The sequence below is a fragment of the Camelus dromedarius genome, chromosome 3 (genome assembly GCF_036321535.1).
Source record: "Camelus dromedarius isolate mCamDro1 chromosome 3, mCamDro1.pat, whole genome shotgun sequence".
In the NCBI taxonomy this organism is placed as follows: Eukaryota; Metazoa; Chordata; class Mammalia; order Artiodactyla; family Camelidae; genus Camelus; species Camelus dromedarius.
Window position 1 is genome coordinate 41,419,510 of NC_087438.1, and position 15,577 is coordinate 41,435,086.

General features: G+C 32.5%; 1 protein-coding gene across 4 annotated transcripts in view; it reads left to right on the forward strand.

Annotated features, from left to right (window-relative positions):
* Positions 1-15,577, forward strand: part of IPO11 (importin 11) — a 169,026-nt gene that overhangs the window by 37,574 nt on the left and 115,875 nt on the right. For all 4 annotated transcript variants that reach the window (XR_010378510.1, XM_010974915.3, XM_031445867.2 and 1 more), the window contains exons 7-12: positions 2,697-2,755; positions 9,035-9,083; positions 10,501-10,571; positions 12,642-12,834; positions 13,726-13,878; positions 15,386-15,429. Coding sequence is in view for 3 of the 4 variants with exons in the window: in XM_010974915.3 (XP_010973217.1) it covers positions 2,697-2,755; positions 9,035-9,083; positions 10,501-10,571; positions 12,642-12,834; positions 13,726-13,878; positions 15,386-15,429 (569 nt within the window). In the remaining variant the exon portion in view is untranslated. The remainder of the gene's footprint in view (positions 1-2,696; positions 2,756-9,034; positions 9,084-10,500; positions 10,572-12,641; positions 12,835-13,725; positions 13,879-15,385; positions 15,430-15,577) is intronic.

Consider the following 15,577-nt stretch of genomic DNA (forward strand, 5'->3'; position numbering starts at 1 on the left):
TGAAACAACGTACCTTAGAACAGTCACCAGATAGTTCCTCTGGATGGACTCTCTGTTCCCAGTTGCACTGGTGAAAAAGTAAGGGGTTAATATTTCCCTCAGACACAAGGGCTCTTGTAGTTTATTTTTCTTTTGTGAGAATAGCTTTTCCTCTACCCTGACTGATTTATGGAAGCACACATAGTTCAAATGGATAGTTTTAAGTTATATTCACATTACTGGATTTCATGGCTCTGAATATATTCCTTTCAAAATACTTCCTCTTCTTTTTTGCTTCATTTCTCATTCTCAATTCATTATTATTGTCATGACAACTTTCCTAAACTTCTGTCCCCAAGGCTTAGTTGAACTCTGTCTCCTGGCTCTCTTTTCCTTGAAAACTCAGATTCCATCTTTCTTGTTTCAGCTCAGGCTCACTTGGATTTTAGAAGGTGCTTGATGGGGTACTATGTTGGCCTATGTTTTCCTGTGCTTTGCCTGTAGGCATTCCCTTAGCATATACCTCTATTTCACCTTCCTTGAACCGAATTTATCTTGACGAATGTGTTCTGAGGTTCTTTTCCTTTCTAAAACATTCACAGTCATTTTATTTGTCATATTCTCTTTGTCTTCTTTCTGTTCTGGTTGCTAAAGCTCTTTTATCTTATGTTTCTTAGTTTGATCCCAAGCAGTCTTTATTTCTCTCTTAGTATAGCTCATTTTGCATTCTCTGTTTTATTTATAAACTCGTTTATCATGCTCACCCTAGTACCTTAAAATGCCATCATACACTCTTGGCACTACTCTGATGCCTCACTTACATAAACCAGACAAACAAATGCACACACCCCAAGCTGTCAGTACATCTTGGTGAGCCTTGTAGACAAACTTGAATTATTTTCAAGGACTGTTGACAAGGAAAATCCAGTCCATTGTACAGGTGGTTATATAAGTGAGTGGAGGTGGTTTTGTCAGCTTCTTGAGGAAGAAATTAAAAGGCCTTAGAAATGCTTACTCAGAAAGAAATAGAGAAACTGATACAGGTTAGATACGCAAAGCAGTAAGTACTGTATTTAATGATTAAGGAATTTTCAGGAGTTCTTGTGATTGTAAAGTTTTCTTGTATTACTGATTTGAAAGCCTAAACCCTGACAGAAATGATACAACTTGACTCTGTATTAAGCTGCTTTAAGCTTTTCAGCAACTCAACATCTCAAGGTCTTACATACACATTAGCATTTCTAAGGCATCCCTGACCTAGAAAAATCCCATAGCATTTCTCTTTAAAATACTTGTTCTGTCCAGCTATAAATTTCTATCCTTTTATAACTTAAATACTTAGGACTAGAGCTTTTGCTACATGCAATCTTTGATTTTATATCTGCGTGCATTTAGTATCTTTTAGACATGCATATATTCATTATTTCATTCAACAAATTTATACGTTCTTGGCACTGAGGAGACAGACATAATAGAATTACCACACAAATATATGTACGTATATTGTTATGATAATTGATAATACTCCCAGAAAAGATTTTCCTGATAAAGTGATGTTTGACCCAAAATCATAAAGGGTAAGTAGAAGTTAACTAGGTGATAAAGGGAGAAAGAAGGGACCATCCCAGATAGTGTGGATCAAGATCCTGTGGTGGGAAAGAGCCTGTCCAGAATAAGAGACACAATGTGAACCCTGTTTTCTGCTATTATGTTGCAGTAATTGTTAGTATGAAACTGAAGGTCTTTAGATGGTTGCATTCTAAACCTAGTTTTGATACACTGCCTTTAGACCACCTCATGAACGCTAACTTTATTTTTAGTGGAGATACTGGGGATTGAACCCAGGACCTCTTGCATGCTAAGCATGCTCTCTACCATTGAGCTATTACCCTCCCGATCAACAATAACTCTTTAGTTATATAGAAAACAATGCTGTGGAGTGACTTTAAAATTTGTAGTTTTAAGCTGCCACCATCCTCTTTTTACTGAATTGTTCTAAGTGTTTTACATGCATTGTACTATTGAATCCTTTAATAACTTTACAAAGTAGGACTTATTAACCACAATTTATAGATGAGGAATATGAGATCTAGAAAAGTGTCCAAAATAATAGCAGTTGTGGACTTTGGAGCTAGGATTTAAATTTAGATCTGACTTTAAATCTATTATCTTGCTTATCTCCTTGTGTACATAAGTTTACTCATAAAATGTGATGCTTATAATTAAGAACTGTAGTCTATTCCAGGTTTGAAAATACAGTTTAATCTTTATGTTCCTTTTAAAAGATACTGTATTTTCATTAATGTAGCCTATAACTGAATAAAGGTTTTTGGTTACTGTTGAGTCATAGTTTAAGGTTTATGGAACAGAGGTAACCCTCTCACTTTCAGAATACAGTGGCTATTCCAAGTGAGAAGTAATAAAAATTATGTAAATTAAACTAAAATATGAAATATGGTTGTAGAAACATGAGTGGTTATAAGTGAGAAGAACTGCTTTTGAGTCACAAGAACTTGGCTTTAGTTCAATCTTTCCCATTTAGTAACCAACCAATTACCAGGAGTTACCATTCTTTATCTATTAAATGAAAGAATTAAGCTAGATTAACCTCTAGCCTGATGAAGCTTTATGATTCTGAGTCTTTATTATGATTATAATTTTAATAGGAAAAAATATGAAAAAATAAGATGTAAGTAAAGCTTGATTTTACTTTTCAGTGCTGCGTAAGTTAACTGTTAATGGATTTGTAGAACCACATAAGAATATGGAAGTGATGGTAAGTGAAAAAAGTCTTATTTTTTTATAATGTTGGGAAAGTGCTTAATATCCTAAATGTTATAAAGCTTATTCTTTTTACTTGGTATTCATTTAAAAGTTTTTATACAGTGACCATCTAGTTTTTTTTACTGTCTGTATATACTGTTCTACACTTTTAGACATGTGTTCTATTTTCACTACATCAAAGCAGCTCTTGTGTGAAGGAGAGGAAATAGGCCTAGGATAGTTCTCAAGATACCTAGGTACATTGAGAATGTTAATTTGAATTTGAATTCAAGTGAGCTCTTGTGAATTTGAATGCTGTTATAACATTACCAGGGTCAGTGTAGACAGATTGATACCCTTGGTATTTTCCTTTGTCTGTTTTTGTATACTTAAAAGGAGATTCCCACCCCCCGACCCCACCCCATGGATCATAACATTTATACATACTTTGCAATCGATTTTAAGAAATAATATACAATAGGGGAAAACTCCATTGATAAGCACAAGTTGTGATGTTTACTCATTTTTGTATAGTGTCATATACTTTTCCTATATGCAGTAATATATAGCTGCATATATTTTACTCCTAAACAAAATATGATTGTATTATTGTATATATGTATTGAGTACTACATGTGTGTACTCAAATCTGTATTAGTTTTCACAGTGAGCTTAGGTCAGCTAAAGTGTTACTTTCTGTGGATTGCTTTGGGGACTGCATAGGAATTACAGGAAAAGTATATCTAATTGGGTCTTTAGGTCTGTCCTACTAGATTTGGCCAGAGCTGCACTTAAAAAAAAAAAAATCTTTAGTGTTGTGTCTGTAAAATTTTGATTGCAATAATGGTTCTATTGTTAAAAGAATTAAAAAACTGCTAGTGTACATCATTATAGGGCAAAGACTATTTTTTTCTATGAAAGTGTTATATACTTTTTTTAAGTTAAAAAACACAGAAAAGGAAATAAAAAGTTATTTAAAAACTTACAGAAATATTGCTAACATTTGTAAATATCCTTTAAGACATCTTAATGCTTATTCTTTAAGACATACTTTCTCTCTTCTTCAGTTTTGTATAAATGAGACCTACATGCTGTTTCCTTACTTGCTTTTTCTTTTTTTAAAGTTTTTTATTGAAGTGTAGTTTATTTACAATGTTAGTTTCATGTGTGCAGCAAAGGGATTCAGTTATATAAATACGTACATTTTTTTCTTTTCAGATTCTTTTCCATTATGTGTTATTATAAGAAATTGAATATAATTCCCTTATATAGTAGGTCCTTGTTTATTTTATATATAGTAACATGTGTCTGTTAATTCCCAACCCCTAATTTATCCCTCCCCGCCCTCTCCCATTTGGTAACCATAAGTTTGTTTTCTGTGTCGGTGAGTCTGTTTTTGGTTTGTAAGTAGAATTTGTATTTTTTAAACACCTTTAATATGGTATGATTCCTGTACAGTAAACTGCATATGTTTCGGATGTACAATTTGATGAATTTTGATAGATGTATACACCAATGAAACCACCACCACCACAATCAAGATAGCTAACATTTCCATCACTCCCCAAGGGGTGCAAGATTTTCAATTGCCAATTTATCCCTTCCCATCACCCTTTTTCCCTCTGGTAACCATAAGTTTGTTCTCTATATCTGTGAGTTTGTTTCTGTTTTGTAGATAAGTTCATTTGTGTCCTTTTTTTAGATTCCACATGTAAGCCATATCATATGGTATTTTTCTTTTTCTTTCTGACTTCACTTAAAATGACAATGTCCAGGTCCATCCATGTTGCTACAAATGGCATTATTTAATTCTTTTTTATGTTTGATTCATATTCCATTGTATGTATATACCACATCTTCTTTATCTAGTCATCTGTTGATGGACATTTAGGTTGTTTCTATGTCTTGGCTGTTGTAAATAGTGCTGCTCTGAACATTGGGGTGCATGTGTCTTTTCGAACTATAGTTTTCTCTGGATATAAGCCCAGGAGTGGGATTGCTGGATCATGTGGTAAGTCTATTTTTAGTTTTGTAAGGAACCTCCATACAGTCCTCCATAGGGGCTGCACCAATTTACATTCCCACCAACGGCATAGGAGGGTTCCTTTTTCTCCACACCCTCTCCAGTATTTATTATTTGAAGACTTTTTAATGATGGCTCTTCTGACTGATGTGAGGTGATACCTCATGATAGTTTTGGTTTGCATTTCTCTTACAGTTAGCGATATTGAGCATCTTTTCATGTGCCTGTTGGCCATCAGGATGTCTTCTTTGGAGAAATGTCTGTTTAGGTCTTCTGCCCATTTTTTGATTGGGTTGTTTGTTTTTTTGATATTAAGCTGTATGAGCTGTTTGTATATTTTGGAAATTAGTCCCTTGTCAGTTATGTCATTTGTAGCTATTTTCTCCCATTCTGTAGGTTGTTGTTTTGTTTTGCTTATGATTTCCTTTGCTGTGCAAAAGTTTTTAAGTTTAAACTTACTTGCTTTTTCTTAAGCTCAGTAGGTAGTATGGTTATTTTTCTTACATCAGGAATATTGTTATGTCATGTCTTTAATGATTATATACTAAACCTATATAATTACTGTTGGTGTACTAATGTTTTTTAAATGATAAAATTAATCATAGGTTTCCTCTAATTTACTTGCCCAGTTTCTATTGATGGACATGTAGGTTGTTTCTAGTTTTTAATTGCTGATAAATTATTATTGGAATAAACATTTGGGTACACATATCATTGTGTACTTTTCTAATGATCTCTAGGATAAATTCTTAGAAATGGAAATGTTGGGTTAAAGCCTGTGCACATTTATAGTATTAATATATATTATCAACTTGCCAGAAGATATATCAAAACCAAACCCAATTTTAAATACTGGTACATTTAAATATTTATGTTTATTGCCATACTGCCAGAAAAGTTTTTCCAGAAACCAGTTTGACAATTCCCCCTCAGTGCTCTCACTAGAATGCAAGTTTGATGAAGGCAGAGACATTATTTCACTTACTGTTTACCCCAGAGTTTGGAACATTCTCTGCCATATAGTAAATTTTCAGTAGTTATTTGTTAAATGAATGACTATATAATACATTAGAAATATTATGTCAGAAGGCTTAGTAATTATTTTTATATGTGGTATTATTCTGATTATAAAATTAATTGAAATATGGATGGTTAGTTGTTTCAGTTTTTTTTTTTTTCAGTGAAAATGAATTGTTTTGAATCACATTTGTATAAACCAGAATAGTGGTTTTCAGTGGATACTGCCAGTATTTTGTGAGCCTTTGGCTTTCTCTCGAGAGTCTTTCTTCTGTCTACAGAAATGTTACATGCCTCTACTCAGCTATAAATGCCAAATTGTGGCTTTTAATGTATATATTGACTAGTTGTGATGAGAATAGAATTTTTATAAATTAAGGACCACCTTTAAAATAATATAAAGATCTTAAAAATAACAGAGACATGGAAACCTAATGTCCATGGACAGATGATTGCATAAAGAAGTTGTGATACACACACACACACACACACACACACACAAATACTACTCAGCCACAAAAAAGAATGAAACAATATCATTTGCAGCAATACGGATGGACCTGGAGATCATCCTTCTAAGTGAAGTAAGCTAGAAAGAGACAGAAAAGTACCATATGATATCACTTACATGTGGAATCTAACAAAAAGACACAAATGAACTTATTTACAAAACAGAAACAGAGTCACAGACAGAAAACAAACATGGTTACCAGGGGAGGAAAAGGGTGGGAAGGGATAAATAGGGAGTTCAAGATTTGTAGATACTAACTACTGTATATAAAATAGATAAATAACAAAGTCCTACTGTATAGCACAGGAAAGTATATTCAATACCTTGTAATATAATGATAAAGACTATGAAAAGCAATATATGTATGTATAACTGAATCACTATGCTGTACACCAGAAATTAACACAACATTGTAAATCGACTATTTAAATTAAAAAAATAAGATAACATGGAACTCAAAAGATGCTTAAGATGCACTATATGAGAGTGGTGAGATTTTGCTCTCTGTAAATTTGGATTTGAATCTTGACTTAGCCTTATCCTGATAAGAGTGGCCTCACACTATTATTTTCCTTGATACTGAGTTTCCTTTTTGGTAATGTGGAAATGAAATAACAGTGCATACCCCATTGGATGTTGTGAGGATTAAGATAGATAATGATTTTTGTAATGAGGTCAGCAACTAATTAAAGTGCTCTGTAAGTTACCATTTAATGGTTATTTTAATAAGAATTCTTATTCTATTATTATGTAACATTAGTCAAGTTACTTAGTTTATTTGGACTACATAGTTTAGTCAGTTGTCTAATGCTATAAATTCCTGATTCTCTTGATGAGCTTACTAAAATTGATAGCCTTTATAATTTTCTACTTTCTCTGGAGAACCCTGACTAATAGGCTAATTTTATTTAAAAGAAAATAGAATAAAATTCCTTCTATCTTGTAGCTACAATATGGGATCATTGGACCCTTATTTAAATTTAAGATACTTAAGGGATCTCAGTGATCTTATTTTTCCTATATTGAAGCATTTTGCTGTTTTATCATCCTAGGAATTATTTTATTATTAGTTATCATTACTTACCAGTTCTTCTCAGCTGTGCATGAAAAGATTGAAATACTTTAAAATGAAAGAATGATGGACTTGCCAGAAGGATGAGGCAATAGTTTGAGAAAATTGTCATTCTGCAGTTTTCTTACTGTATTGTCCACGGTATTGCATCATCTTTCAAGAAGATATAAAAGAAAACTTCAGATGCTATCTCTTTATTTTACTATTAGCTCTCATTTAACACAGTTGAAAATTCAGAATTTTTCATTTTCTGCTTGAAATGGCTGAGAGAAGAAAATTGACAGAGGAAAATGCTTCATAATTTTTACATGCATCAGAAGAGGGATGCTCTCAAAGAGACAAAGGGCAGCACTCTAGACCCTAATGATAGTAGTGAAATTGTTATAGTGAAATCTCAGCTTCTTTGTCTTCAGGTGATGATATCCTAGTTGAATTGTCTTAAATTCGAGAATTGATGAGTGAGCTGTGTATTGATTGCTAAGGACAAAGAGAAAATACAGCATTCTATTCTAGTTAAGTCATTTGTCAGGAAACCTTGATTGCATAGTGTTTTGTGTTAAAAACCTAGACCATCTCATTTGCTAAAAGGACATGGGTTGTCTTTTATGATATTATACACCAAAATTTATTGATAAAAAAGGGTCTGTGATGTTTAAATTCTTAAAAATTGTAATGAAGTTTTTTTCAGTACCCCTTTATATTTATTTCTGTAAAGTGTTCATGACATGTCTTAAAATATATTTTAAAAAATAGGGGAGAGTATAGCTCAGGGACAGAATGCTTGCCTAGCATGCATGAGGTCCTGGGTTCAATCCCCAGTACCTCCATTAAAGATAAATAGATAAAAACCTAATTACCTCCCACCTAAATAAATAAAGAAAGGAAAGAAAGAAAGGAAGGAAGAAAGAAAAGAAAAAAGAAAGAAAAGTCTATTGGACCATATGGCAAATGGTGATTGTTACCTCCTTTGGTATCTGAAGGCTCTTGTATTTAATACTTGAGATTGAGAGCCTCTGCTTTAAACAGTTGTTACCATATATTCATATTATGCGTACTTACTATTGCTAAATATCATTCCTAGATTCTGGAATAGAGCAAAAAACAAAGCAAAGTTTTCTTAAGGATTTTTAAAAAAAAATATTCTTTTATTTATTTGTATTCTTGTTTAGGCAGTTTACAGAAATTTTCTTTTTCATGCATGTGTGTGTTAATGTGTGTGTGTGTGTGTGTGTGTGTGTGTGTGTGTGTGTGTGTGTATGTGTGTGTTAATGGAGGTACTGGGCATTGAACCCAGGAACTCATGCATGCTAGGCACATGCTCTACCACTGAGCTATGACCCCCACTCTCTAGGATCTTACAGTTTAGTGGGAGGAGACAGATGATAGACACACAGTAAAATAGTAAGAATAGAGACTGTTTAGTGAAATAGAATGCTTAATAAATAATTTTTTATTTATTGTGAAGTGATTTAGGTAACTGAAATGAAATATTGAGATGAAATACTATAGTTTTTTCTCATGTTGTTTATAATGGTAGAATGATTTTTACTTTATCTAATTTTAACTTTTTAATATGTGATAGATATGTTTTTGGTTTCCCTGGAAAAGTGTAAGGTAAATACTTATAAGAGAATAAATTGAGACTCTATTCAAAAATATTCTTTTCTAGGGCTTTTTACATGGAATATTTGAACGTCTAAAACAGTTTCTGGAATGCAGTAAGTACTTCCATGACAGTAGGTTTTACTGTAGAATCCTTATTTATTAGTAGCTTTTGCTCAGCCCTTGCAAATCTAGAGAGAGGCTAAAAATCTTGTATCTTGGTAAATAATTCTCTGAAATTGAAAGCTTAGCTTTGTCTTCATATACCTGTCTTGTCCCAAGTATTGAGGAAACTTTTTTTTAATCTATTTTGTATTCATTCCTTCTGCTACATTTCTACAGCTACAGCTGTTGTTCCATGCAGACATCCACAATAGTCTTATGTTTAGCTAATATTCATTAAGTATAGATCCTTTGCCAAATGCTGTTAAGACTTCTTATTGATTCGGTTTCTTTTAGTACATTATACGTATATGTTTGAGATAAATGTCCTTAAATGGTACTTTCACTTTGTAAATTCTTGTTCATTAACCTTCACGGACTTACCTTTAGGACTCTTTCTGGTCTGCTACCGTACACAAGAGAATTTAGCATTTGCATTTGTGCTGTACTATACTGATGGTCTGTCTTCCCTTTGATTGTAAGCACCTTTACTCAGGATGGACATACATACGCACACAGGATACATGTACATGCATGCATGCTCGCATACAAATGTGTGTCTATCCTGTATGCATGTGCTTTTATGTGTGAGTTTATTTGGGGACTTTCTACCCTGAGAAAATATCTTCACTTACTCACTTTCAGGAAGTTGCTAATTGTTTTATGACAGTCATTTTCAGTTTAGTAAAAACATTGTTGAGTACACTGCCAGGCACTGTTTTGGGTACTGTGCACGCAAAGATGAGTAAGATAGCTCATATAATGTAGTTTATTTTTCTAAAAATGGGCATTTTTCTCTTGTCATCCCCATGGGGGAGGCAGAAGGAAGAATAGAAGTCCTTCCAGGAGAGAAGAATGAGGTAAATGATGAGACAGATTATAAAGAGTATGATTAGAGGGCAGGATAGTTAATGGGCTGATGGACATTATTCTGAATATGCAAAAATTAATTATGACAGGGAAATTATCAGAAGAAAATTGTTAGAAGACATAGGAAAAATAATGAGTGCATTAATCTTTGAATACTTTCTTTTTATTTACATTGCTTGAAAAGTATTTCAAGTGTGACTAATTTGGATTTTGAGAATTGCTACCCTTTTACTTTAAAATGGGCGCAGTTTGTACTTTAGGATTAATTTTGTGAAATGTTGCAATGAAGGTTACTGTGTGCAAGTCTGGGTATTGCTTTTTCAAAACTTAATTTTTATGGTTTATTTGTTCAGAGTTGGGAATACATACTAATGAATTAATAATGAAAATATTTTAAAATATATTTGACAGTATTTTTGTAAAAAGTTTTATCTTTGTCTTGGTTGTGAATTTATAGACTATTAAAAACTTGTACTAATATTTAAAATGTATTTGTAACAGGTAGAAATATAGGTACAGATAATGTATGTAGAGATAGACTGGAAAAGACCATCATTCTTTTCACTAAAGTGGTAAGTTTTCTTTTGATCTTAAGTATGTTTTCTTAAATGAAATACATAGACTCAAATTTAGTAAGGAAAATGATTTTTTTTAAAGCATGCATTTTCACCTTACTGTAAAAGTAACTTAATTTCTGATTGTTTTTAGGAAAGCTAAAAAAACTCCTTTGTATCTTGAAGCCTTTAGAAGGCATATAATAACCATATGTCACAGTGTGTAAGTCACCTTGATGTAAAAAAATAAATCCTAATAAATACTAGAGAAGTTGATTCCTCTAAGGCTCGTTATTCTCAAACCCACTGGAAAAAGCAGAGATAAAGAAGATACCAGTGCAGCTCAGCAGGACATAGATAAGATGCCCCAGTAGATAATATCAGGAAGTCGGTATATTCATGACACATTATCAGCATTAATATCAAATGCCTTTTGAGTAGAATTTTATGGATGCATTGTGCTAGGCAATATGTATATATTTCTGATAAAATTAAATTTTTAAAAATATTAATTTTTATGAAATTTTGGGCTTGGGACTTGGGAAAAGTGTAAAGAATTGGGTTATAGCAATCAGGAAGACCTGGTTAGAGGACTGCATTGCCCTAAAATAAATATCTGAAGACAAGTGGCAGTAACTAAATCTGTAGCTTATTTTCCCCTTTTCATTGAAGGTTCATCATAGGGTTGAGGCTGTTTGTTCCCTGGGAGGGGAGCAAATGAGTAGAAATGAGCTGTTCTTATTTTTGTGATTAGGTAGCAGTTACCTTTAGTTTCATTTGTCTTCATTTCCAGCTCTTATGTGCCAAATAGCCTCAACAACCAAAGTCCACCTAATCTTCCAAGACCCAAATAAAATTGACTTCGAGTCTTTAAGTTAAAAACAAGAAACACAAAGCAAAGTAAAATAAGATGATATGGTTAGTCAGTGGGGCTGTGCAATGTTCACATACAATTTAACTTACGAAATTCATATTTGTGATCTCCATGACTTTATTAAAGACTTTAAAATGTGAACATTTTAAATGTGCCTCCAAATAGAAATGAGTAACTTTGAATCCCTCTGAGGTTACCACTCAGCTTCAGCAGTTATCAATGTGTGGTCATGGTCAGTTTTGTTTTAATTGTATACTACTTCTCTCTCTTCTCCTTTTTCTTTGTTTTAAAGCAAATCCCAGATATCATATAGTATTATCTGTAAATATTTAAATATATGTTTTTAAGTTATGAGGAATTTAAAAAGAAACACAATCTTAACGCCATTATCACAGTTAAAAATCCATGTTATAGATTTGGCTGCCCATATCCTGATGTGTTACTTAATATGTTCTTTATTTCTATACCTCTCTTCCTCCTATATTTCTTATAAACTTGTAGTTAGATATGGAGGCTTGATCACATTCAGGCCTTTTTTTTCTAAAGGAAAGTGCCATTGGCAAGAATACTTTATAGGTAGTGCTCTGTATTTCCCATTGCACCACATCAGGAGATGTACAGTGTGTGGTTGTCTAAGATTACTGAGTGAGCTATCCACTGTAAAGTTTTTCAACAGCCTTTTTCAATCGATTCTAGCAGCCGTTGATGATCACAGTCTCGATCTGTTGTTTGATTAGGGGTTACAGAGTAATGGTATTCTGATTCTATTACTCCTTTTGCATTTATTAGCTGGAATTCTTCTATGAAGAAGAAACCTCCCTCATCAGCTGTTTGATACACTGAAATACAGTTCATGTAGGATAATTTTTTGAGTCTTTGCCTTTATTACTTTCTTAAAGGCCCATCTTTAGTGCACTTAAACTTTTTGTATCACATTCATTCATTGTTATCAGATTAAGTATGAAGTGAGTTCATTTTGGACCCTGTACTAGAAATAATAGAAAGTTCAAGTAATGAGATATAATCTGATTTAATCCACACTGTATGGCATACTCCAAGAAGTATATTACATGTGAAACTGCACATACATGGATTCCCCACCAAGATTCAAAATTTTCTAAGTGATTACTAGCAAAGTTATGAGATGTACCTATGAATGATTATATTCATATATGAATTTGGGGATAATACATTTTAATTTTTTTTCTTTATAGCTTTTGGACTTCTTGGATCAGCATCCCTTTTCATTTACTCCTCTAATTCAGAGATCACTGGAATTTTCTGTAAGCTATGTGTTTACCGAAGTTGGTGAAGGTGTTACATTTGAACGATTCATTGTCCAGTGCATGAATCTTATTAAGATGATTGTAAAAAATTATGCTTATAAGCCATCCAAAAATTTTGAAGGTAAGTGATTTACTGGTAGTATTTTTTTTTTCATTTCCCTATTTTAATCTAAGTGTGAAGTAATTGCTGTTTTTATTTAGTTTTTTTGAAATCCATTTATTTGAGTATGAAAAATAAAATGTTGCTGAGACATGAAATAGAAAAAAGGATTAGAGTCTTTAATATGGAAATATCAGCCTTTAGAAACCATACTGTGCGTTTAGTAAACTGTCTTTTATAACAATGTAATATCAGTTGAAGCCTAGGGACTTGAAGAATTAAGTACTGCAGTAACCACTGCAGCTCATGTTGTAGCCTGTATTTATTTGTATAATTAAAAGTTTTTTCTGACTTTATGTAAAGTGGGGTTGCCTCTAGACAGGTTAAATTGTTGTGTTAGAGTTGACCCTCGGACAACATGGAGGTTAATCTGCGTGTAATTTATAGTTTGCCCTCTGTATCTGGGGTTCCTCTCTTCTGAGGATTCATCCAGCTATGGAGCATGTAGTGCTGTAGTATTTCCTATTAAAAAATATGAGTGTAAGTGGACCTGCAGAGTTCAAACTCGCATTGTTCAATAGTTAATTTGGAATTCATTTATGTGCATGTATACTGAGATGAATGAGAAAGTCTTATAAGAGAGAGAGATGCACATTACTCACTTCAGAACAGTGGGATCATATGTATAGCATGGAAATGTACAAGCTATAGTGTGGTAAAACAAAAGCAAGACTGGTGTGTATGGTATGAATAAAGGCAAGAGCCTCTCTGAGATTTGTCTGTAATAAAAATGAAAATTTATACACCACTGTATCTTTCCCCCCAAGAGTGTACTTCTAGGTTTGTTGGAGTTACATAATCTAACTTAGATAGAATGTTTGTACAGTTAACTTGGAAATTTTATTTTTCTAGATAGCAGCCCTGAAACTCTTGAAGCTCATAAGATTAAGATGGCATTCTTCACGTATCCCACTCTGACAGAGATATGTAGAAGACTGGTCTCTCATTATTTTCTATTAACTGAAGAAGAACTGACAATGTGGGAAGAAGACCCAGAAGGCTTTAGTAAGAATAATTTTTTCAGTTTTTGCATGGCATTTCTTCCATCAATAGATATCATTTATTTGAATGATAGATATTATAATATTGCATTTTAATATAGCATTTGATCTTAGAATCTTGTGAGTTTTTAATTTTAATGTTTAAAATTTTTAATTTATTTTTTATTGACATATAGTCCGTTTACAATGTTGTGTAAGTTTTTGGTATACAGCATAATATTTCAGTCATATATATACAAATATATATTCATTTTCATATTTTTTTCCATGAGAATCTTGGTTTTTAAAAATCAATTATTTTAGTGATAAAATTATTATTCTTTCTTTGTTAGCCATTAGTAGATATTTATAAGCAGAAAATGAATGACTTGTTCAAGTATGTAAAAGTTTTTCCAGAAAAATGCCTTTTAAACTTTTTAGATGTTATGAATTTATCATGTAGTTTAAAACAAAAATATAAAATTAACTGCCTTTCTCTATTATCAGGTCAGTTTCTACTTTCTGATTCATTCTGTATTTTATTTGTACAAATTTTTACTTCAGAAAGAAGTTGGAGATGATATTTCTGAATTGCTGAATGTGTTACCTATTTAAATTTTAATTTAAAATTAACTTTTTGATGATTAAACTTTTTACAGGAGATCTTTTTATCTGTTTGAATTTAAGTAGTAGATAGGATAACTCTATCAGGGCCTTTGCCAAGGAAAAGCGAGGACTTGTGTACCTGATAAAGTACCTGTCTGTGAATGAAGTGTCATGTGTGAGTCACTTGGGCCATGGTGAGAATAGGCTAAATTTTAGCCTCTTCTCATAACTTTGGCTGAGTGCCTTTGTGTAGTTACACACGTCTATTTCCAATATTTTTAGAATGCCTTAAACATTTTTGTGAGACTTACCTTCCATCTCTTTTTGTTGTTTAGAAGTATTTTAGTCCATTTAGAAAATACAGAACTGCACTGTATAATGCATCTTTTTTTTTTGCTTTTTCTCTTAGCTAAAATGTTATGTTTCATATTACTTTTTTTATGTGGTGATAAAGTACTATAACATGAAACACTGAATCCCTAGAGTTTGAAAGTCCTGAGAATATTTTACTTTAAATATAGGAAATTTATGGAAACTATGACTAATCATTTTAACTTATAAAATATCATTATTGTATGAAATGTTTCTCAAGATTGTAGGCATAGTGTATCAGTTATTGTCAGGTACCCTGGGAATGACAAGTACTTTGAGCTTTCCTTCCTATAGAATTTTTAATGAAAGTGAGAATGCTTATGGACTTAAGCACTTGATAGGTGACTGTGGTATACACAGATAAGATTTGTGGCTTTTAGTAAAAAAAATCTGTGTAAGACCTTGTGTTCCCAAGGATTTATGCTCAGTGTTACTTTAAAACAATTCACAGCTCTATCAATATTATTTAAAATCTTTGTTTTGCAAACTGGGATTTTTGGAAACATCATTATTGCATTTGTGGACAGCATGATTTGTCACATTTTTAATTGCAGCAGTGGAAGAAACAGGAGGAGATTCTTGGAAATACAGTTTGAGGGTAAGTATTGATTGAAAGAAAATTTGATTAGGGAAAAGCTTAACACTTCCATAACTCTTAGTAGAGAGTGATACTCTGTTGAAGGTTCCAAGCATTAAGCCAGGCAGATAGGAAATTATTTATGACTGCAAGAATCCGTATTTGAGAG